This window comes from Nannospalax galili, unplaced genomic scaffold, assembly GCF_000622305.1.
Source record: "Nannospalax galili isolate Female #2095 unplaced genomic scaffold, S.galili_v1.0 scaffold660, whole genome shotgun sequence".
NCBI classification, from domain to species: Eukaryota; Metazoa; Chordata; class Mammalia; order Rodentia; family Spalacidae; genus Nannospalax; species Nannospalax galili.
The window spans coordinates 3,774,600-3,798,794 of NW_008349073.1; the positions used below are offsets into that span (position 1 = coordinate 3,774,600).

The 24,195-nt window shown below is 38.6% G+C and overlaps 1 protein-coding gene and 1 pseudogene across 1 annotated transcript in view; one reads left to right on the forward strand and one right to left on the reverse strand.

The window, feature by feature from the left end:
* Positions 1 to 3,269, reverse strand: part of LOC115072573 — a 4,545-nt pseudogene extending 1,276 nt beyond the window's left edge.
* Positions 1 to 24,195, forward strand: part of Grm8 (glutamate metabotropic receptor 8) — a 905,007-nt gene that overhangs the window by 407,735 nt on the left and 473,077 nt on the right. The window contains exons 4-6 of the mRNA XM_029570028.1: positions 5,851 to 5,986; positions 6,789 to 6,943; positions 7,886 to 8,023. Of these exons, the coding sequence (XP_029425888.1) occupies positions 5,851 to 5,986; positions 6,789 to 6,943; positions 7,886 to 8,023 (429 nt within the window). The remainder of the gene's footprint in view (positions 1 to 5,850; positions 5,987 to 6,788; positions 6,944 to 7,885; positions 8,024 to 24,195) is intronic.

A 24,195-nucleotide genomic window follows, 5' to 3' on the forward strand; every position in this document is an offset into this window, starting at 1 on the left:
TATCTATCATCTATCTAATCTATCATCTATCATGTGTGCAGTACTAAACAGAGTAGGATGAAAGGTTCAGGAATCTGATCTGTTGAGAATCCCATGTTGTAGGTCTGGACATCAACCACTCTGTCAATGTAGATGATGGCGCATGACAGATTTGATAATGAGAACTCAGAGTTGTGATAACGTGTCACATTTGTGTAGAACTTTACCCTTCCAAGTTAGGTCTTCATAATATCCTTGGGAGATATGCAGAGAGTAAATCTCACAGGGAGACGTACTCAAGGCCACAACGGCCCCACCCTGTGGTCTATCGACAGTAAGTCTCTTCTTCCCATGCCACTTAATCTTTGCATCCAAACCGTTCATCTCCCAGAACTGACCTGAGACAGCAGACATCTCACCTATCAGTCTCTGCTTCCTCAAGAGGTAAAAGTAATGGCATTACTTACAAATAGGCCCTTGAATCAGTATGACAAATTGTAATGCCACTTAACAGATGAATGAACTAAGGCTGGGTAATTTTCCAATCCATGATATTCTGGTAGCAACCATTTGGGGAGGCAGAGTCCATTTCACTGGCAAGGTCTTCTGAATTATCACAGTTTATATTTTCTTTGTATTTCTTTTTCTTAATATTTTATTTATTATTATTATTATTATTTTATGTGTATGAGTGTATAGCCTGCATGTGTGTTTGTGCGCCATGTCATGCAGTGCCTGCGGAGGTTAGAATCCTGGAACTGGAGTTAGGATGGTTGTTAGATGCCATATGGATGCTGGGAATCGAACCCAGGTCCTCTCCAAGAGTAGCCAGTGCTCTCAACTGTTGAGCCATCTTCCAGCACCTTTTCTTTGTGTTTCTATTACTGAGACATAATTCTAACCATATATTTACATGTAGCCAATTGTTTTTCTGTCTGGCTGAGAGTCCTGTGAAAGTAGGAGTCCTCATTTCTATTTCCCTATCCCTAGACTGCTGATCAAAAAATCTGACACTTATTCATCCAACAAGTATCTGTTGAAATGTGTATGTACCAAGCATGGTGCTACAGTTGCTGTGGTTACTTTTGTGTAAAAGTAAAGCAGAAGACGCGGAATCTAAGGAAGCCTTCTGAGGACATACTTTTAAAGAAATGACCAGAAAGTTTTGAGTGTAGAGTTACTACATGCTGAAGTTTGAGTCAGTTCTATGCCAGAGTCATAAGTATCTTAATTAAGTCCTTAATACTCAATGTAAGTGCTGCATTTATGCAGCTGTCAATCAGATTTACGAGGGACAACCTGCTGGGTTTTTTTTTAATGAGTCTTTAAATTTGCTTTATCATATTCGTCAGTGATTTGCAGCCACTAAACCATTAAGCTACAGGCATAGTCAGTTATGGATGGGCATGTGATAGGAATGTCTAGACTAAAGTTGTTCTGGCTGTGAACCTGGGTTCCAGCCTCTAGCAGGACACTGACACCTCTGTTTCTGTTTGCTTATCAGAAAAATAGTGACCTTAGGGTCCTACTGCTAGGTGTGGTGATGGAATCACAAAGTGAATGAAACTGCAAAGGACTGGTATCACACTTAACTCCATAAACAAAAGATTTGTACCTATTGGTAAGTAATCAAAAGGAGATAAATTATACAGGCTTCAATGAACAGAAAAGAGATCCCAGAAAATGGTTCTAAGTTCTTCCACAATGCTTTTTAAAATTCCTTTTATTTAAGATGGTTTCTTCCAGTACTGGGCACAACTGTAGGAAAGGAACGTTAATGTCCCTTGAATTATATACAATCAATAGTCTTTCAGAGTGAGATATGGGAACATGGATACAATGGACAAATTCTTTGAAGAAAGGCAGTATCTCTTCCTCCTGAGTGTTTAAGACAGATAGTTTCCGTTAAAAGTGCAATAAACATTGAATATTATGTGGAAAACATATTTGATGAGAATGACTATTTGGCTGAATTTCATTGTATTTGTAAACAAATTCTAACAGTATGTAATGCTTACTTTTTGTAAGTAAGTTGCTGGATTATTTAGGGAGAGGACTTCTCTGTCTTTTATTACTATATTTTTATATCTTTTTGTGTTACCTTTCATTGTTATCTGGTTTTCTACTCTTGTCTGGCTCATGTGTGAATATCTTGTCAGTCAGCTAACCTATGAAACTGCTGAGTACAGGCAATCTCTGAGTACCTGTAGCTCTTGAAACATAGCAGAGCCTGAGTGCTTATGAATGGATTAGTTGTCTGTCTTTTTGAATGATGTGGAGATGGGAAGTGTGAATGAGTTTCAAGGCTAAGAACGATAGTCTAATTTTCTAATGCAAATTATTTGAGACACAATCACTCTATAACTTAATAAAATATCCATAAAGCCCCAAACAAAATGTCATGTCCGACAGTGTCTCGCCAAAGATATTTGTTTGATTGGAATAAATTAAATGTGCAGTATCTCCAGGGGGGTAAAAACCCAATTTGACCAGGTCGATAAAGATAAGGTAAGGAAAAGAAATTGAAGAAAGTGAAGTGGACATAGACTGTGTTGAAATCCAGTCTAGTATCAGCTTTTTACAAACAAGAATGCCCACCAGGTCCTCAGTGAATGTATCAGTCAATGAATTTATACTAAACCATAAGGTTGGACTGACCCATCTGAAATAGTTATGATGAATTTTTTCCAACTTTTGTTTCTTCTGGCTCTAGAGTCAGTAGTAGTCTCAGAGAGATGCTTAGGCTATAACTCACCTTTAACGCTTAAGTAGTGCTTAAGTAATCATGGCAATTTAATTAAAAGGGCGATCATATTCTGAATCAGCTATTGTTCCTTAGAGAGTTGTTACTTTCCTGTTGTTTCTCCAGTTACCTAATGTTTTCAGTCAGCCACTGTTTGTCGATTTTTAAAGAAGCTATAGTTTCTGGCATTCATTAGTCTTCCTTAAATTTTCTTGAAGTCTTGGCCCTCTTTTCCCGTCCTATCGTCCCTCTCCGGAGCTTTTGATTTGTTCAGAGATCCCTCGCCTACCTTTTCCCTTCGAGGCTCTAAATATCAACCTCCAGTCTCAACACGTGACCGAATGGTAATTGGGTTTTCATTTGTTCTCTCCATAGCTCCAGAAACACCTTTTCAGTTTGATATTCCATCGCTACTTTGAGACAACCTGCCTCAAATCAAAATCATTCTTTTCCCCCTTACAACCTGCTGGTTCTCTTGTGTTTCCCACCTGTTCAATCCTGTCATCACAAAACTGGTCACAGCAGCCAAATCATTGGCAGCATACATAGTGGCTTCCTCTTGCTTCCATTGATTCTAGCTCAGAAATTTCATCAGAGCTCTTTCTGTTCTTTCCTAGCATCAGTGATATCACCTTGGCCATCACTTCCTACCACCTATGCTGATGACCTGCTCAATGGACTCACACTTCCTGGACTTTCATTTTGGAAAGTCCAGTTGTCATCCAGTTCTTTCAATGAAGTGCCATGTCCATGCATGCATTTTCCTCTGGGATTCTCAGGACTGACTTCTGTTCCCCTTGCTTCCCTTCTGTTCCACCAGCTTGTTCCTGTCCTTTTCCATACTATTCTTTACCATTCTTTCATCCGTTTGAACCCCCAAATTATACTACCTTAGGATAGCTTTTCCTGACCACTGTTCTAGGCAAATTAAGTGCCCTGTTCTTCAGGGGGCTTGCCATAATTCATTATTATATACTTTTTATCATTTGCATGAAGTCTGATTTGCCTACAATATTTCTGAACTCTCTGAAGTCAGAGGACATGTCCATTTCACCACTGTATCCTCAGCTCCTACACAGACCTGGCAAATATTGCATCCTTAATAAATATTTATTGAGGAATGGGTTAATCACTGTAACTGCTAATGGTATATTAGTAGGCAGGTTAATTACAGGCAGCAGCATAAATCACTAGATCTGTGAATTATGATCAATTCTACCACTGAAGATTATAGTATAAGGTTAGTAAGTGTCCTTCTATTACATGGATGATTTTGAATATTCTTAAACATAAAAGAAAAATGATTGTCATCTGTTACTGCTATACACATTAAATCTGATCACCAACTTAGAGATACACTGTCACCTACTAGACATTTCTTCTTTCTAGAACTATCTCAGTCTTCTTCATAAAGCATAAAGATCATCATTATATCTCTCTGGCCTGTAAACTTTTAATGGATTCTCATAGTTTTCAGGGTAAAGTCTAAATTATATATTGTTTTGCTTTAGTCAAGCTGCTGTAACAAATTACTGTATGCTGGGCAGCTTATAAACAATAGACATTTATTCCTCACAGTTGTGGAGGCTTGGAAGTTGAAGATCTGAGTACCAGCATTTCTTGGTTCATAGACAGTGGATTTTTTTATTGTGTTATCAGATAGCAGGAGGCGTAAGGGAGTTCTCTCTTTCTCTCTCTTGCTCTCTTTCTCTTTCTTCTTTAAGTAAGGATACTAATTCCATTCATAAGTACTTAATCTGTGTGACTTAATTCTCTCTGAATACCACCATACTGTGGATTAAGTTTCAGTGTATGAATCATATTTCATATATAGCACTTGATATGACTGACAAATTCATTGTCGCTCTGAACCTGGCCATTCTTTTCAAGCTCAACCTTAGCCAATTTATACTCCAGGCTGACATCAAGCTACGTTCTTTCATAACTTGCATGCTACCTAAAAGGTCCCATGTTTTCCCCACATATGTATGTATATTTGCTCTTTTAAATCTAACTTTTTCAAGCACGTTTGCTGTTCTTTCCTCTTTGCTCCCATTGTATGATGTACTTTGGTAATTCCAGAGTTTATTACATATTCCATGATAATTTATTACAGTATCTGTCTCTGAGACTACATGGTATCTCCTGGTTTAGAGTCAGGGTCAGGCACAAAGCATAATATAATGGCATCAATAATTGTTGGGTGACCAAAGTTATTGCCCATTGTTTGGAAGTAAAACTTCCTTTGCCTACTGAGGCAGTGCTACAAATGGTGATTTAATTCTCAGCTGACTCAAAAAAGCCCATTTAATCTATAATACAATTGAAGCCTGTTGCTAACATTATTTTCTCTTCTAGTGCTAGAATATGTTTTTGTCTCTGCTCCACTGCAATTAGGTAAACGTTTCTTCTACTCCTATTCAATCTCAGAGACAGAGATCCTGTCTTAACTTTTCTTTAGCCTCTCGTTGTTTTAGAAGAAGCTAAAAGAAGAGTCCTGTCTCCCTCCCTCCATCTCTTTCTTTCCCTCTCCCTCTCTTTTCCCTTTTATTTGTTTTGGCTGAAATAGCTATTTATTTTTATGATTGAGACTTGCTTGGATATCCTTGAAGACTATTTGCATCATAACATATTGTGCTGAGGCATGAGGGTCTTGCTGCAGTCCTATTAGTAATAAAGCAAAATTAACTTTAAATGGGATCTACTAAATGAAAGCAAAAGAAGAAGCATCGTACTTAGTAGAGGTTTCACTTGAATCACATAGTCAGACTTTTTATCAATCCTGCCATTTGTGTTTCAGCTTATGATAAGTCAATCAGAAGGGTCCTTTTTCCTTCCAGAATCTCATCACACATCTTAACACACATTGCTTTTCTTATATATACACCTAGAAAAATAATGTTCACATTTGGGGAAGAAAATCACACTTATGTACTGATGTTATTTATTTGGTGCATATATTATAATGCAAATAAATAAACATGATCACTTTCAATAGGCGAAAATGACAAATGGCTAGAGTAATACAATCTTGCACTAAATCATGTGCTTTTATACAGTACTTAACCTCATTGAGTTTTAGTTCAATAAATGCTGTTCTAAATCACACTATTTTCCCCTTCAAACAGGTGGTGTTTGCATTGCTCAGTCACAGAAAATCCCACGTGAACCAAGACCTGGAGAGTTTGAAAAAATTATCAAACGCCTGCTAGAAACACCTAATGCTCGAGCGGTGATTATGTTTGCCAATGAGGATGACATCAGGTACTGATTATCTTTCCACAGGGTATAGGATCAAATTTGTACCCCCACATCCTTTCCAAATGTACTTACGTACGATGTCAAAAGCTTGTGTTGCTATGATCCTTTGCTATCACAGACTGCCTTCTGCTGTAGACACAACAGTCTTCTAGCTTATGCGTCAGCAACGCTTAGAGAGTAAAACCGGCAATGAGTGAGATGAGTAAAATAAGGAGGAGAGGCAAAGTGATGGGAACAGGTGAAGGATTAGGCTAATTAACGTGTGCTGGCATCTCAGTTGCATTTCCTTTAGGGGATGATGAGACTCAAGCACTTAGAATGATTGACTAATTGTTTAATAGTGACCTACTGAGTGTATTAAACTTAATGAAGCAGGTTGTGTTAGTCTGCTTTCTATTGCTATCATTGAATACTGCAGACTGGATAATTCATAAAGGGGAAAAGCTTGTTTGGCTTTTGGACCTGGAAACTAAAGAGCAAGGTTCTAGCTTCTTCTTGATGACTGGTCAGGGGCTACTTGCTGGGTCAAGATATGGAGGACACTGCAAGTCAGAGTCCTGAGAGACATTGAGAGCTCGGCTTCTCAAGCTGAGCTCTGCTCCTCTCCTTGTAAGATCACCCATGCCATCCTTGGGGCCACCCTCAAGAACCCTTCTTCTAAACCACTAACACAGGATTTTATTAATTAAGTTTCCATGATACAAGAAATTTGTGGGACACATTTAGATTTCAGCAGTAGTTATGATGTTCACATGTGGTGTTTCTCGATAAGTAAGGTATGTTTTATTTCTTTTTATTTCTATAGGAGGATATTGGAAGCAGCCAAAAAATTAAATCAAAGTGGGCATTTTCTATGGATTGGCTCAGATAGTTGGGGTTCCAAAATAGCACCTGTCTATCAGCAGGAGGAAATTGCAGAGGGGGCTGTGACAATTTTGCCCAAAAGGGCATCAATTGATGGTAAGGATGCAACATGAGTTATTTGTTTCATTTCAATTGAATCAAAATTCCAAAGCAGGTTGGGGATGTAGCTCAGTGGTAGACCACTTGACTAGTGTGAACAAAGCTCTAGAGGTTTGATCTGCAACACTGGAGGAAAGAAAAAAAATGAAACCTTCAAAGACAAATCTCGAGTGTCAGAGTGAAATGAAGTATTCTCATTATTGATGTTCTGGATGGAATATATAGTTCTGAGGGCACAGTAGTCATCTCCATTATACAACCAGTATATGTGAAAGAGAATACATTAGATATTTTTCTGTATGAAAGAGCCATTTTTAAAATTAGGTATCTCCACAATGCTAGTAATTATACTTTAATTTTACACATTTCTATGGACATTTATGAGGGTTATAGGATTGCTGGAGGAAAGAAAAACCACTTGATTGAGAAAAACAGAATTCCTGGTGCTAATTGACCTTGTGGATAAATAAATAAAACAGGAAAGATTAGGAAAAACTCTGAAAGACAGTCCATTTCCTAAATATCATCCCAATACTCTTCACAGTGACCTGCATTCCTCCCTTTAACATTATTCTTTGGCAAAAGGCATTATTTCTAGATGGTTTCCCCTAAATGAGGTGGTTACCTGAGAAAGCTAATCATTTAGACTACTTACCCATGACTCTATAAGATTTTATTAGCACTGATTGCCTTATTGAATTAGCTGAAAACAGAACATAGGAGACTGTGTTGGGAATGGGTTGAGACAGAGGGAAGGCTTAAACAGTGATTCATCCTAGGAGACAGAAAATAACCATATGTGTTTGTTTGATATATATGTCATGCGTATCATAATGTTTATCATACAATAAGCAACGTAATATCTGTTCAAAAGTTCTGATGGTATTTAGTTTTGATTCTGAAAGGATATTAAGGTCATACCTTTTTTCTTTAAAATAGGGTTTGATCGATACTTTAGAAGCCGAACTCTTGCCAATAATCGAAGAAACGTGTGGTTTGCAGAATTTTGGGAGGAGAATTTTGGATGCAAGTTGGGATCACATGGAAAGAGGAACAGCCACATAAAGAAATGCACAGGTAGCCACTCAACTCTCAAATGCTTTCCTTGGTGCACTTGTTTAAGCCTTGCCAGAGAAAGGAAGTGCTTTTCTGTGTGAGTCACAGTGGACATGTCCTCTGTTTTCTTGGGTCTCCTGTGGATTCTTTGCAGGGATTAGAATGAGATGATCATGCACTAAGCTGAGGCTTGTTCATTGATTCTCACAGTCGATGAACTAGTATATAGTCAACCTATAGCATGTGGGCAGCACTGGAGTCTTTTCATTGTATCTGAGTAGTACTTTTTAAATGTCTACTTTGGGAAAAGTACTTTAATCGGTTTCATAGGATGCAGACAAATTGGCAGGATGTGGTATTCTTCAGGAATTCGAATCTTGTGAAAGTAATGGATCAAGTGTTATAAGACAAATATTTTCTAGCTATTCTAATGTGTTTTTCCATTATATTATTATTTTCCATCTAGTGTGATGGCTGTTCTAGAGCAACTGTGATTTCCGATGCTTTTACTTTCTCTAGCTTATAGTTAAAATAATAATGATATTGAATGTCCATTTTTGAATGTAAGAATAAAGCTGCATTTATTTGAAGATAACATGATCGTGTACACAGAAACTGCTATGGAACCTTAGCAATTACTTAGCATTTATAATTATAAATGAATACATTGAAAATTATATTTGAAGAGTTTTGTTCATAGCAGGAGTAAGTATACCATTAGGGATAATTTTTACACTAAAACCTACAACACTTGAACATTTTTTCCACTACTCACCTATATTTTGATATGTCCTACTTTTTGTCTGCTTCTTGTCCTTATGAAGCAGCTGTTCAAATAAAGTGGTAAATGTTAAATGCTATCACAGTCATATAATCAGAAAGAATATGAAGATACAAAAATTGGTGTCACATTGCAAAGAAGTCTTACTTTGGACTTCCAGTGCCAATGGCTTTTCAGGAGGTGAATGAGTGAAGAGAGACAGGATCTGTGTTCCCAAGTTTACACATGAGTCAGAGGGGACAGGCACTAAACAAGTACATATGAAAATGAATAGAAACCTCCAGATGCTAAAACACATTCAGGAGAAATTTTAAAAATATGGAAGAGAGACACAGTGGGATTGGGAGTGAGGATAGCCAGAGTCTGAGGGAGATTCACATGGGAGGGTTGGGAGCAAGGACAGCAGTAGTTTGTGTGACATTTGTGGGAGGTGACATTTGAGAGACACTTTGCCGTTATGTGAAGAGAACAGGAACACAGCGTATTCCAGGATCTAAGGCTAGAAAAACAGAGCTCTGGGAAGCCAGGGTGTGAGAGAATTTTGAGTAAAAGAGAGATTGACAGCACCGAACAATATAAAAGGAAAAATAAGGAATGTGCTTGAAGTTTGGGCTTCATCCTACTTATAGGGCAGAGTAACTTGGGGTTTTTCATTCAGACAAACTGCTCAGATACTGGTTTCAAGAAGATTCTTTCAACAGAAGTAAGAAGGACTAGGTAAGGTTCAGGGGAGAAAAAGGAGCCAGTCAGTGGACTCAGCCAGTAATCCTGGCAACTGGCAGTCACCATCCAGGGCAGTATGGGGCACACAGATGCTCTAGTAGATGTTTTTAGTACACAGTGAGTGATTAGCACTGGGTCAGGAAAGGTAAGAGATGGAGGTCCTGACTTTGAGTTTATATCAGGAAGGTCTAGAAAAATTATGAAAATGGTGATGTAATTAGTTGGCAGAAATAACAGCAATAGGAAAAAAAAAAAAAAAAAAAGGTAGATCCTTGGGTACTTGAGAACTAACTTGAATCTGATACAAGCTCATGGACTTGCCCAGCAGGTGGCAGCATAAGGTCTGGGACCCTACAGGGAGATCATTAAAAACTCAAATTAAAGGGTCATAAATGGAGACTCAGAAATTAGAGAAAAGGACACAGATGCATTTATCATAGGAGATTGGGAAAGGTGAAGACTGGTGATATAAACCCAAGGGAAGGAATCAGAAAAGGAAACAGAATGGTAAGCTTCTTCCAGGGAGGTGATCTGAGAGTCAAGTTTGCTCTTCCTCCGCAGGCGGGAAAGACACATCACTTGTAGCTGCAGTGTCCCAGAGAGGTGTGGAGAAGAGATAAAAAGTGTGAAAGGGACATAGAAACCCTGCGTGGTAAGGACAGGACAGAACAGTGACAGTGGAAGAAAAGGTGCTTTCAAAAGAGAAGTTTGGCAAAGAAATAAATTAGGTACACTAAGAAAGCTTGAGAATGAAATAAAGGGGAAGGTTTTAAAGGCCCCTAGGGCACATTAATTTAGAAACTGGGGATTACCCGAATAATGGTATTTGTTTGGGGAAAATGTTATACATAGACAGATACATCAACAAAGGTGCCAATTTCATGATTAAATGCTAATTTTTAACCTAGATATAAAGCAAGTTCAGAAAAATACATGGCTATAAGTACAAGGAAATATTTGGTCAATAGAAGAATGTGGAAAGTACACCTAAAATGAAGGAAAAAGTGGGTTCACAGGTCAAATGTACAGAGTAGGGTGTTTTGGGGATATGTCTGAACATTGAAGTGGTCCAGATTATCAAACAGGAGGATTCATATTAAGGAACAGTGGGAAATAGAGACGGACCACTTAATGGAAGGTTTATAAGGACAGTGTATCTGTTACTTTTCTCATCTTTGTGGAAAAAATCATTGACAGAAACATTAAAAGAAGGAAGGATGTATTTTAGTTCATGGGTTTGATGATTTCAATCCACAGTCTTTAGATCCATTGATTCCTAAGGCTCCCTTCCCTATTTTGAAGCTCACTTATGTATTGTGTGTGTTGAGTAAAATTTTATATCAGACTCTGGTAATCTGTGAATGTAGCAATTTACTCCTCCTGAGGGTGATGCTGGCAATATATTTACATGGATAAGAGTATGCTTCCCAGCAGGGTGGGCTTCTGTCTTATTAATTTTCAGGAGACAGAGTATCTTCCAGCAGTGAGGAGCATCCTCTTCCCAACATTTAACATGGTTCAGACAGTTCTGCAAGATGATTTCCCCCCTAGACTCTCAGGAAAGCTTTCAGAAAGATGTGTCAGTGCTGCTAACTTCTGATATGCTGGCCACACTCCAAGTGAGGCAATTCCTATCCTCCACTTAGCTATTTATGTAGTTATTATTGCTTCTGAGAGCTGCTGAGTTCTGAAAGCTACCACTACTTAATCCTACTTAAAATTCCCTTTGTCTTTCTCAAGAAGAGAAAAAGGACTCTTTTATGCTCGTTATCAGTGGTGATGGGTGTTATTTTATAGACACTTATCTGACCTTCGCCTCCCTTCTTCCTTCATTTCTGTTCTCAGCATTAATGTCTCACCAGACACCACACACTCCCGAGAAGCGGTCTTCACTGCTTCCCTGTCTTCATCCAGTTTCTAGTTCCTCGCCCTGGCCCCTGCCTCAGCCTCCCATTGTCCTCTTTATTGCTTCTTCTTTCCATTGTTTCCCTCAGATCAGACCCTTCCTTGACAGTGTTTGGTTCAGCAAGATTGCCACTGGAAGGGGAGAGGTTTTCTTAAGAGTTGTCGCTCCTCTTTTAAGTGCTGTGATTCCCTCTTCATGCATTCTCTTGTGAGGACCCAATTGTGAATATTGCATGGACCAACATATCGACTCGAGCTCTCATCTCAAAGGCCTTTCAGTTCACACTGTGTCTTTGCCTTTGTTTCCCCACCAGGAATTATAGATACTTCTGACCTTGTCAAAACATCCTCTTACCAACCCAATAAAGCCAATCAACTCCATTTACTGCCTTAGAACCTTCTGTTAGTCCCATTTATTCACCCAGTATTCATTCAACGTGATGATTCATTTGAATAGCCTACTATGTACCAGTCACTGTACTGCAGCTCTAGAGAGAAACAATGTTCCTGTCCTGCCCCCAGGAACTCACAAATGAGTACTGTCTTGTTCAATCCAAAGTGCTTCCCCTGTCTGCTGGGTTTTAATCCTCAGCAAGGAGGTCAGGGCATGTGGCTTAGTCTGGATACAGCTGACAGTGAGATTATAAATGGTGGTAAGCATATGCTACATGAAATGGCCTATTGATTCTTATTTATGATGATCGAAATAGTGGTAATGGAAAAAGCAATGCACAAATATGTTTCTTCCCACAAACAAGCAATTTTGTCAGAGAACCAAATAGCAGGCTCAGTAATTAGCTCCTGGAAAGGCCTGTCAGTTTGTTTTCTAGTGCGAGTGACTAGGTACATTGTAGGGATAGCTACCTCTCGGCTGTCATTTATCTGCCATGGAAGGCTATGAAATGAGGAAGCTCTTTCCCATTCACCCAGGACTCATGAGACCCTGTAAATGAACTGGGTGTAGTTAGCAGGGGGATCAGACTTCTACAATTTGATTTGGTGATTCAGAATGAAAAGGTACCAAGATAATAATTTTCTCTGAATTAAAATATGTTCTGGTATTCTTATTTGTCCCCTTGCCTGGGAGAAGAGACTGTTGAGAGAGTGTCTGGATGTTAGCACTCTGAGGTGGCCATTGGCCCATATACTTCTGTTCTTGGGAAATAAAATAGCAAAAATCCCCAAATGACTTATACATTCCATTTCTGAGATTCTGTATTGAATTCCAATAGGGTGCATCTGAAATGACAGAACAGCATTGATTTCAGACGTACTGGATTTCAGAATTTAGAGCTAGAATGTTAAATCCAAATTATTTTCTGATCTTCTAGATGGAAACCAAATAACTGGATTATGAAAATCACTCACAGTATCAGAACTGTCTAGAGCCCTGGATTCTTATTTGAATTTGTCCTTGTCATTTTTAATCCTCAAATTGGTTTGTTATTTACTCATCAGAATTCTTACAACATCATTGAAAAGTGTTTTATGTTTGCCCCTGATGATACTTTATGTACGGTTTAGTAACTTTTCTCATTGCTGTGACAGAATACCTGACAGAGGGAAATTAAGAGAGGAGAGGTTTATTTTGGCTCATTGTTCAAAGACGTGTCCTGGAGGCTGGAGTGGCCCTGTCCTGGAGTGCTGGAACTCACACAGTGTGGCTTGTTACATCTCAGAGGCAGACTGGAATCAGGAGGGCTGGAATCAGAGTTCAGTCTGAAGAGGTGCTGGGCTCTAGTCCTCAAGGTCTGTCTGCCAACCCCCCAGCTACCCACTACCTTCAACCAGGCCTTACTTCCTACAGGTTTTACAGTTTCCTAAGACAGTACCACTAGCTGTGACCCAAGTTTTCAAACATCCAAGCCTATGGGGTACATTCCACATTCAATCCATAAAAATGTAGGACTATAGGATACAGTGCACTGCAGGATTCAAAAATCACTAGCTATAAAGTGAAACAAAAATAATTCATTGATTGTTATCCAATCCCACAGAAAATAGCAAATAGTTTATATTCTTCATATAGTTATATAGCTTTTCACTTCTATCTTGTTTTTTTTTTTGTTTTTGTTTTGTTTGGTTTGGTTTTGGCTAGGGAGTCTGGAATAGCTCATACCTTTCATAGTTTTCTATTTCCCAGCCATTTTAATAAATTTTAATTGAATTTTTGTATATTTCATACAGAACTACTTAATCATCTTCATTCCTTCTTCCCCCTTGGCACCCTTCCATAGAGTCAAGTTAGTGTCCCCAGATGTCCCTCAGTGCAAGTTCATTTACTGATGTCTAGTCAGCCTATATAGAGTCCCTCCCTTTAAGAAAATCAGCTCTTCCTCACCCAGCAGTAATCAGCTGCCAGTAGTTTTTCACTAAGATTGGGGCTTGCTAATTTCTATAGTTCTGTGCTGGATTTTTGTCTGCTTGAGTTTGCATGGGTCTTGTACATACTGACACCATTGCTGTAGGTTCATATAAGCAAGTTCCTAGGAGCCTATAGGACTCTATCTCCATATAGTCATATACCTCCTCCCTGGTTTTTACAATTTTTCTGCCTTCTCTTCTGCAATGGTTTCTGAGCCCTTGATGGGCAATGTTTAATATAGGAATGCTGTCCAAGGATCCATGCTCTGCAGACCCTTATTCTCTATGCTTTGGCCATTTGTGTCCTTTTGTGTTCATGGCCCTCTGTTGCATGAGGGAGCTTCTCTACCCCTCGTTCCACTGTGTTCCATGAGCCTTAGGTATAGAGGTTCCATTTCAGATGTGTCACTTAGGGTTGGGCAATTCACAGACACTCTCTGTGTATGACCAGTTGTGGAGCTCTGTAATAATTTCTGTTTATTGCAAAAGAAGCTTCTTTGATGAGTGGTGACTGGGATATTTGTCTGTAAATATAAAGATCCATATTTTGCACATAGCAAGAAATTTGTTTAGGGATGTGGCAGCCTTGGGGTTTTCTCTAAGATGTATGACTTCTCCAGCCATGTATATTTGGCTATATTTGTAGTACCACACATGAGTTCCCTCCCACTGAGTGGGCTTTAAGTCCAGTTAGGTAGTTTTGGTTACCCTCAAGATAAAAGTGCTACTACTGCCCCAATATAGTTTGCTATTCCAGTCATTGTTATGGTTATTGGACCTTAAAGCTGGGTTGGATCATTGATTGATGTTCTCCCTTAGCAGCTTGTGTCATGCTCGCAAAACTACAAGAGCTAGCCTTCAGAGGCGGTGTTACATAACAAGAAACAGTGCCTGACAGGAGAAACCTACCTTTGAGTTGTTGGCCAGAGTAGTCCAAGAGACTCCCAAAATTACATGGGCTATTGCCATAGCCCTCGATTGCCTCCCAGAACTTTAAGGTAAGATCCTATTTCTGAAGACAGGACATACCTCAGACACAGGATTTGGAGCAGTGGAGCTGGAACTGACTTGGAAGCCATTTCCCAGCCATTTATAAGAACAAGAGAATAAACTCATTCAAAACAAATGAACACACAAAGAAAGAATATACAGATAGCTCAGTATTTCAAAAATTCCATACTGGTGCCCTCTCCCCTTAAAAGAAGAGGTATAAAACAGATAAATTCTAGGTATTATTTATGCTACAGATACATAATTTTAATAGAAGTTACACCTTGAGATTCCTTTAAAATTTAAGTAAATCTTGTGAAAGAGATGTACTCTTGCTCTGGAGTGTGTTACTGAATATGTTAAAGCTGTAAGGAAATGCTTATTCTAAACATGTAGTTATTAAAAATTTTAAAAAAATTACTTCATGTTAAATAGTAGAGGTGATAAACGTTATCAGTGAAATCTAAAAAAAAAAAAGAAATATACAAAAATCAATGAAAAAAAAATGAAACAAACAAAAAAAACCTTAAGTAAATCCAATTGTTATTCTGACCCAATGAACTAAAAGATCACTAACCTAAAAATTTAGTAACAGGTCTAAACAAAAGAACTATCCAGCTGAACAAAAAAATTGGATACATTGGACAAAGGAGGCCTAAAATAAAATGATCTGAGTTTGCTAAGGGTTATTGAGGAAATGTCCTAGAGAGATGATGATGACAATGATGATGATGATGATGATGATGATGATTGGGTACTTATCACATTTTTAAGCTCTATATTGTGTTACACATCTCCACTCAAGAAGAGTATGCTTTCTGAAGATGGTTATGAAAATGAAGTCATTGGTTTGCAGGTTTCTAGTAGGCAGGGTCTGTGTCTTCAGAACTTAAAATATGCTTAGCATTCTATGACTTTTAAATCAATTGGTCAATGAGGGCCTTTCCTCATCACAGTCCCCCAAAATATGATGCATGATATAGTGTGCATTTGATAAATATTTTGACTGCTAGAAGTGCATATTTACTAAAAAAGAAGCATTTACACAAGTGAATGTAAAGAACTTTTATAGCAGTATATGAAGAAAGTGAACCCTTCTGGTAGTTTGCCTTTTAAACTCTTGACCATACTACTGATATAGATGGGAATATAATATGAGGACTACATATAGGTTTACATTCTTTGGTCAGATTTTAATTGGGATGTTTACTTTCTTGATTATAAATACACAGGCATTGTTATCCTGTCTTTTTAAAAATTGTACTAATCCTATTTAAGGGGGTGCTAGTTTAGTTGTATACTATCTCTGTGGAGGTTTGAATGAGAATGTACTCCATAGGCTCCAAGTATTTGGACATTTTGTCCCCAGTTGGTGGTGCTGTTTTTGGAGGTCTTAGAAGGTGTGGCTATCCTGTGTAGGAAGCACATCACAGGGGGAAGGCTTAGAGAGTTCTTAAGCCTTGCCAGATCTCGAGTTGCTCTCGTGCTTCCTGTGCCTGCTTGAAGATGTGAGAACTTAGCTTCCACTGCTCCTGCTCTAGCCATCTCTGCCGCCATGCCTCCTTTGCCCCTTGGAACTGTGAGCTCAAATAAATTCTTCCTTCTATAAGTTGTTTTGGTCAGTGTTTCTATCACAGCACAGAGAAGTGACTAAAGCAACCTCTGACAAGGTAACTGAATAATGAAAAGATAACTGGGAAATGATGGAAAAGATTGGTTAAGAACGTATGCTTTCATTCAGCTTACATGCTTGCATTTACTTATTGGCTTCTTGTTACTTTTCCCATTCCCATAAATATGCAGGCTTCATGAGAGAATGACTTTGTTTCGTCCCTTGCTGCATCCTGTATCTTTCATGACGTTTGGCACACATGTTTCCTTAAAGCATATTTGTGAAATGAATAGGCTCACTTCATCTTCTACTTATTATCTACATTTTGTCAAAACCTTTCTACTGCATACCAGTGACATGTCAATGAACAAAACAGAAACAGTCCTTGCTTACAAGCTAATTGGAAAGATGAATAATTAAACCAAGTCCTTATAATGAAATGTGTATTATATAATGGGGAGAGGAACACACAGCAGGGAGAATTAATACAGGAAATGGAGGAGAGTGATATCATTAAAATTGAGACAAAAACTTGAACAGAATTTAGACAATGGAGAGGTAATTATAGAATTATTATTTTATTGAGAGAAAGGAGAATAGTAGTTTAAGGATCTGTATTAGTTGCTTTTCTGTTGCTGTGATAAAACACTGTGAGGAAGGTAGCTTATAGAAGGGAGAGTTTATTTGTGCTAGAGTCTGTCATGGTGGGGAGGCATGGTGGGTGGCAGGAGGTGGCCTGAACTAGAGCAGAAAGCAGAGGCTCACATCTTCAAGCAGGCACAGGAAGCAGAGACACTGGAAGTCCAGCAAGGCTTAAGAATGCTAAAGACCACCCTCAGTGAAGCACTTCTTCCAGCAAGGTCACACCTCCTAAAACCTCCCAGAACAGTGGCAACAACTGGGGACAAAATGTCCAAATACTTTGTGCCTATGGGGGGGCATTGGCATTCAAACCACCATAGGAACCGAACAAGTCAGAATGACGATTGTAAGACAGAAGATAAGGGAAGAAATGGTAAGAAAGTAAAGATAGGAAGGCTGGGGATATAGCTCAGTGCTAGAGTACTTGCTGGCATACACAAGGTCCTGGGTTCAATGAAAAACAAACAGAGCACCCAAAGCATAGAGAAATTGCTGAAGCAAGTAAACAGCAGAATGTAAGATTTTGTATGTCTGATGAAGGAGTTGAAATTTGTTTTGAAAGGCAATAAACAGGCACTAAAAGGTTTGAAGCAGACTGGTGACATAATCAGATTTCCATTTTAGAATTATGATCATAATGTGGAGAACATATTGGTGAAGCATGACTCTGCAGTAAGGGAGACTTAGATATTACAGCCATTCCTGTGATGGTGATGACAGTGTCTTGGACTCTGATGGCTGCATTGCAATAGCGATGGACAGAAATAGATGGATATTGCTTTAGTTTGCTTCCAATTGCTGTGATTAAAAACACTGACCAAAACCAACTTGGGGAGGAAAGGGTTTACTTTGCTTACATCTCCAAGGTCACAGTTCATCACTGAGGGAAGTCAAAGCAGGAACTCAGGGCAGGAACTTGGAGAGCTGAAGCACAGACCATGGAGGAACGCTGCTTATTGACTTGCTCCTCTGACATTTGCTTTCTTATAAAACACAGGACCACCTGACCAGTGTTGACACTGCTCACCATGGGCTGTACCCTCCCACATCACTCAACAATTAAGAAAATGCCCCACAGACAGAGCCGCAGCTCAGTCCGATGGAGGAAATTCCTCAACTGAGGTTCCCTCTATCCTGGTGTGTCAAGTTGATAACTGAAGCTATCCAGCACAGATTTAAAAGTCATTTTAGAGATATAATTAATGTACATGATAATTTCTTGAGTCTATAAGAAAAGGATGAATCATGGACAAAACCTTGATTCATGAATCTGGAAACTGCATCAGTGATTCAGAGAACTTTCCTTGCATAACAAGTCATAGGGAAGAAAGGGGTAATCAAGGTGATGAATATGATTTGGTCTATTGAATTTAAAGAACTTCTGAGAAATTGTTGGCTATATGAATTGGAGGAGGAGGAAGGGGGCCTTGGTATGGAAAGTTGGTTGTCAGTTGTCTATAAATGAAGCTAACTAAGACAGATTCAGAAATTACAGGGAGCAAATCGAAGAAGTCTGAAGGCACAGATTGGAAAGATTCAATCTTTAGGGATGCACTGAAGGACAGGATCTCCTTCATTCAGTTCCTCTGATAATTGTCATCAATACCTATGAATGGACCCTTTACAGCCATATCTTTGATCCCCAACTTACTGCCTTTCCAAATTCTCTTCAGTGCTTATTGACTTAACTTTGATGGACTACCAGGAACTTCCAAGGTATATTTAAAACTGGAATGAAATGAAGAAAATTATTTCTCTTATGGGTAGGAAAGGTCATGATTTAAGAATGTGAAATGTGAGGACTGGAGAGATGTCTTGGTGGCTAACAGCATTGTCTGTTCTGACATAGGGACCAGATTTGGTTTCTAGCACCCACAGGAAAGCTAACAACTGCCTGTAATTCCAATTTCAGGAGATCCATCACCCTCTTCTGACCTCTTTGGGCACCAGGCTCACACATACCCTTACATACATGCAGGAAAAATACTCTTAAAATATTTTTAAAAGAATGTGAGATGTGAGTGTGTGAGATTCTAGAAAATGCTCCTGGGAGAATATAATAGACATGCAGCAAAAATGGGAATGATAGGTGTAAATAGAGCTCAGTATGATCAAGACCTTAACCATGCCTTTTGTTGCAGGTTGGTGAGATATTTCAGGGTCTTCTTGCATTCATGGTTAGTAACGTTGAGTCCAGACTAACACATGGTAACAATCCTTGCCTCACAGGGTTCTTGGAAAAATTAAAAGAGATTATATGTCTAAAACTTATGGTCTGCAATATAAATAAGTACTGTTGCCTGTAGACCCATCCAAATGTCCCTTTCCTTTATACCACTACTATTTAATAAAACTTTCTTTAATGAGTAAAATTGTTTTATATTTCTGTTGTGCAATATAATGGGGTAGTCACTAGCTACATGTGGCTACTGACTACTTGAAATATAGCTAGTACAAACAGAACTGATTTTTAACTTTATTGCTTATAATCATACTACATGTAAATGTAACCTGTGGCTAGTGGCTCTCCAAATAGACAGCAGAATTCTAGGCTCACAGGCCCACAGAAGAACTTTGTTTCAGTGTACCCCTAATACTATTCAGTTAAGCCTGACTGTTGTCAGGTATCGTGGTACCACCCTGCTGGCCAGTGTGTGGTGAAGGAGCATTGGTAAAACAGTTCTAGTCAAGAACAGATAGGAAAGTCTTCCAGGACTCTTTGGAAGGGGGTGTCGTTTTGTTCTCATGGTTACTCTTATGCCTGTAGTAGGTAGCTGGGTCTGCAGCAGAAAAACCATGCTGGGTTGTAGCACAATAGACAAGTGGAGGAAGGTCAGTCACCACTGACATCTTTCAGTTAACCATCTCTGAATGCCTTCCCATCTTCATTATATGAAATGAGAACAAATCTTCCCAATATTCTATCCATTTTCACTGGGTTTTCTATTATTTGCAGCTGAAAGTATTCCAAGTAATACAAACATCATATATATAAGAGGAAATGGTTTATTTAATGTGACATAGGCATGACTTATTTTAAGATGATATGAAAAGAATTTTTAAGATTATTTTTGTTTAAAAAAATCAAAATTCCAAAACAGATCAGAAAGTGAATGTTTGCAATACAGATGAACTATATTAAATGGATTCGCTGCTGACTTTTTAAATGTTATCCCCTGGTTAGTAAACACAGATGTGACTTATTAAAATTAAAATAACACACAGCTTTTCAGCAATATTTCATTTAGATGTATTGCAATTTAAGTTGAAGTATTATAAAACATACGAACTAAAGAATGCTCCTTAATTCACCAAAATAATTCACCCTCGGGTTCCCTTCAACATTATGACTTCTATTTTACTAAAATATTTTACTGATGATAGTGTTGTGCTACCTACCACCCAGTTAGAGAGCAATTCAGCTAAGCATTTTTCTTTGCAGTGTGAGAACCTGTTCAAAGTGTTGGCAAATTTATCAAGTAGATCATAAGAGCTAAGAGGAACAAGGCGTTTCTATGAGGTTTTCTGTGTTTAGTAAAAGTCTCAGTGCCGTGGGTAGCTGTGTACTAGCTGTGTAGTCTTAAGTAGATAACTTGACCCTACTAAATTCTTGCCCAATTGCAGTTCTTCCTATTTCTAGATTTTATTGGCGGGACTTATTGCTCATAAAGGCCACTCACATTTATGTTTTCTCCTTATGGTGCCAAAATGCTGTATCGCTAACCATCAAGCTTAAGTATACTGTTTCCTTTGTTTTCAGAAATATTGCTTAGCTTGCTGTGCATCTCCCCACTGTGTCCAACGGTGGGCTGAAATGGGATGTGGCTGTTCATTCTGGGAGAAGACAGTGCTCTGGCAAATGGTGAATGTCACTCTACACATGTGTTACTTTCCATTAAAGCTCTTGACACATCAAGTGGCGGGTTTATTTGCTTATGTCACCACGATCACATTATTAGAACTGTAGATTTTCATTTGGGAAAATAATATCTTTCTTCATTAGTATAGTGATGCTGGTTTGAATCCCCCTCTGTTTATGGCCCATGAACCCCAAAGTTTTCTCTTTCTCTGCCTTTGCTATGAGAGGTAGAATTATGCACTGTTTATATTTCTACCCAGATCTCCTTTGGAACGTGAGCAGGTTGTGTTAGTTAGCTAAGCTGTAGGATGGGAGCAATACTCATTTCTTTGCCAAGAGAGATCCCAGACTTCAAATGTGCTGATTCAGCAGACCACAGGGCGACTGTCTAAAACTGAAGAATGGCTCAGGATTCCAAAAGACTATGAGATAATTTAAATAAAGTTCAAATCCCAGTAGCCAACAGAGAGAGCCAGAGGGCATCAGAGAGGGGAGGAAACTTAGAGGTCATCGTTCCTGATGTTTTGCTGAGCTTTACCTCTCTGGCTGATGTGAAATCAGGACAGAGAGTACACAGACAGTACACTTTGGTTTTTACTGATTCAGTAGAACTCTTGAAGGTTCTTATTGGTGCAAAATAAGGCCTTCTCATTGACTCTAAATAGGCTTATTAGCGGCCTGCAGAGGATTTCCATTGTGATCTTTCCTTTGTCCCTCCTCAGAAGAACACATAGGTCTGAAGCAGGCTGATAGCTGTGAAGTGAGGACAAAGGGCAGAGTCTGCTGACTTCTGATGTAGGGCTGACATCCTGAGGAGGGGCCATTGTCTGAGCCACTTTTATGAAACAGAGCCCTCTTTTGTGTATTTGTACCTGTGAAAGGGAGCCGTGGTATAGCAGATCCAGAGTCCCAGAAAAACAAATAATACATATTGATTTAAGATGCCCATCTACCCTGTTTTTCCTGAGTGTTAGCTTACATTTCAATACATGGCTGACATCCTGGGAATTCTGGCTTGTTTCCATAGGGATTTCATTAATTGGTGTGGAAGTTTTAATTTAGTAGAGCCCAAGAAACTGTTTAGCTTTTTCTCCTTTGCCTAATGACAGAAAGTATTCCTACTGTTGATTTCTTTGTGCATTTAGTTTACATTCTCTATAAGACTGACAGGAAACCTGACGCAGGTGTGCTGTGGGAGCTGCAGGACTCCCACTCCTTACCCTGAGGGCCAAGCGTTTGATTAAATGTTTAAATGACCTTTTAGGAGAAATGATTATGAGGATGGGCAAACAGTTGTTCTTCTCATTCTTAATAACTGCAGTGTGTATTTGGGAGATGTGTAGACAGAGTTGGAAGGAGTGTGAATTAGAGAATCACTGGTGATATGGGTGATGAAAAAGATGATGCCACAAAGGGGCAAACTCATTACATTTCCTTTTCATCAGTTTCCTGTTCTACCTCTCAGGCACACACACACACACACACACACACACACACACACACACACACAGTAGGATGTGTTCCTAGCCACTTGTGAGTTCTAGTGTTCTGCAAGGAACCAAACTTTGGGGCCAGGGGATGTTTTCACTTCTCTGAGGTCTGGGAAGTTAGGAAGCAATATTAGTATGGGAAGTGTAACTAAAGAGCAGATTTACTTCCAGGGAATTTCCAAGAAAATCGTACGTGTATTTGTAAACTATACACAGTCTAATCATTCAGTCTGACTGTGGCCACATTAATTGACTACATGTTTCGCTTTCTTGGATCTTACATTGCTTTTCCTAGTTGATTCTTCCTAACTCTGGTTGTTGCGCTGACAGTGTTTTCCTGGCTTATTTAAGGATGTATCAACTCTATTCTTAGATTCCATATTGATAACTTCCTTAATGAGACACCTGCATGGACCCTTCCATACCCTACACGGAGCTTATCATCCATATCTCTTGAATGAGCCTGCCCTATCTAGATAAGTTTCTAGAACAGCACTCCTCTGCCATTTGTCCCTATTCTTATCCCTTTACTTTTCTGTAACGCATTAATTCACTGCCACTCAGAATAAACAGTTGACAGATATATAGATTCAACTTTGTGCCTTATATATTTTACTGTAAGAAAGCTGACTACATTCAAATGATTGTGCTTAGGAATACAGTTGTTATTGAAGAATGTCTCAACATATACACTTCAAGTAATGAAATTTTGATTGGATAAGATGAATTATCTATCATTTCCCCAGAAAAATGCATATTCATTTACTTTTCATTTTCCTATTAGCATGTAATTAACTTACTGGCATTAATGAATTTGTGCAGCCTTCTTAGAAATTAATGAAGCCTGCTTATCCAATGGATTTTCTCATTAGCTCCTTCCCTCTTCTCTTATCTTCTTGGCATCATTGTTGACACCATAAAAGATGTGAATCTCACTGCTGCATCCTTTGCAAGTATTTGAGAGATTATTACATAGTCAGGCACCTGGATTTATTGGATCTCTCATAGACTTATTCAAAATTTCAATGTAATTACACAGGAGTCAATGAAAATGTGTAGAATTTGGCACATTTTTCTTTGTAAAATATGTAATCTAAATAGAGGAAGAGGTGAAATAGCTTATATAATACAGAATTTTCCTAGCCCATTTTATTCATTTGTGAGTCTATGTACTTAACTGGTTGGTCTCAAGGTATGTGAATGGGAGTGACACTAAGGGTATGTAATTGTGGGCAAAATCAGACAATTTTGCAGTGCATGTTCATATGAAAACTGACCCTATCATCAAGGCCTGTGTATTATAATGCCTGCCTTGGCATCGTAATAGAATGCTGTTTGCAAGAAGACCACTTAAGTGAAACAAAACATCCTTGTACCCACCCAGAGTTACCTGGGTTTCTGTGACAATAAAAAATGGGAGGAACGTTCCAATACCATAAACACCTGAGGCTATTTGTAAGGCATTTTTCGTAGCAATGATACAATGCCAAGAGCCACAAAGAATATGAAAAGGCTGTCCCCTGCCCTTTGGGAAGCTTACATCTCTAAGGAACAATCAGGCTAGCCTTTGGATTCAAATAAGAGATTTTATTATAAAAACAAATTCTATTTCCTCATTTTATATCAGGAAGATTAAAGTGAAGATAATGGATATCTAGAATGGCCTTCCCTTCCACCTTCTGAAATTCTGAAACCATTTTTAATTTAGTAAATGTATTAAGAATTAAAAATGTAATTCATATTTGTGGTATGATACCATTGAAGCCTAATTTCTCAAGTTATTTCAAGCTCACTTTCTGTTTTCAGGCTTACCCATACTATGATTCT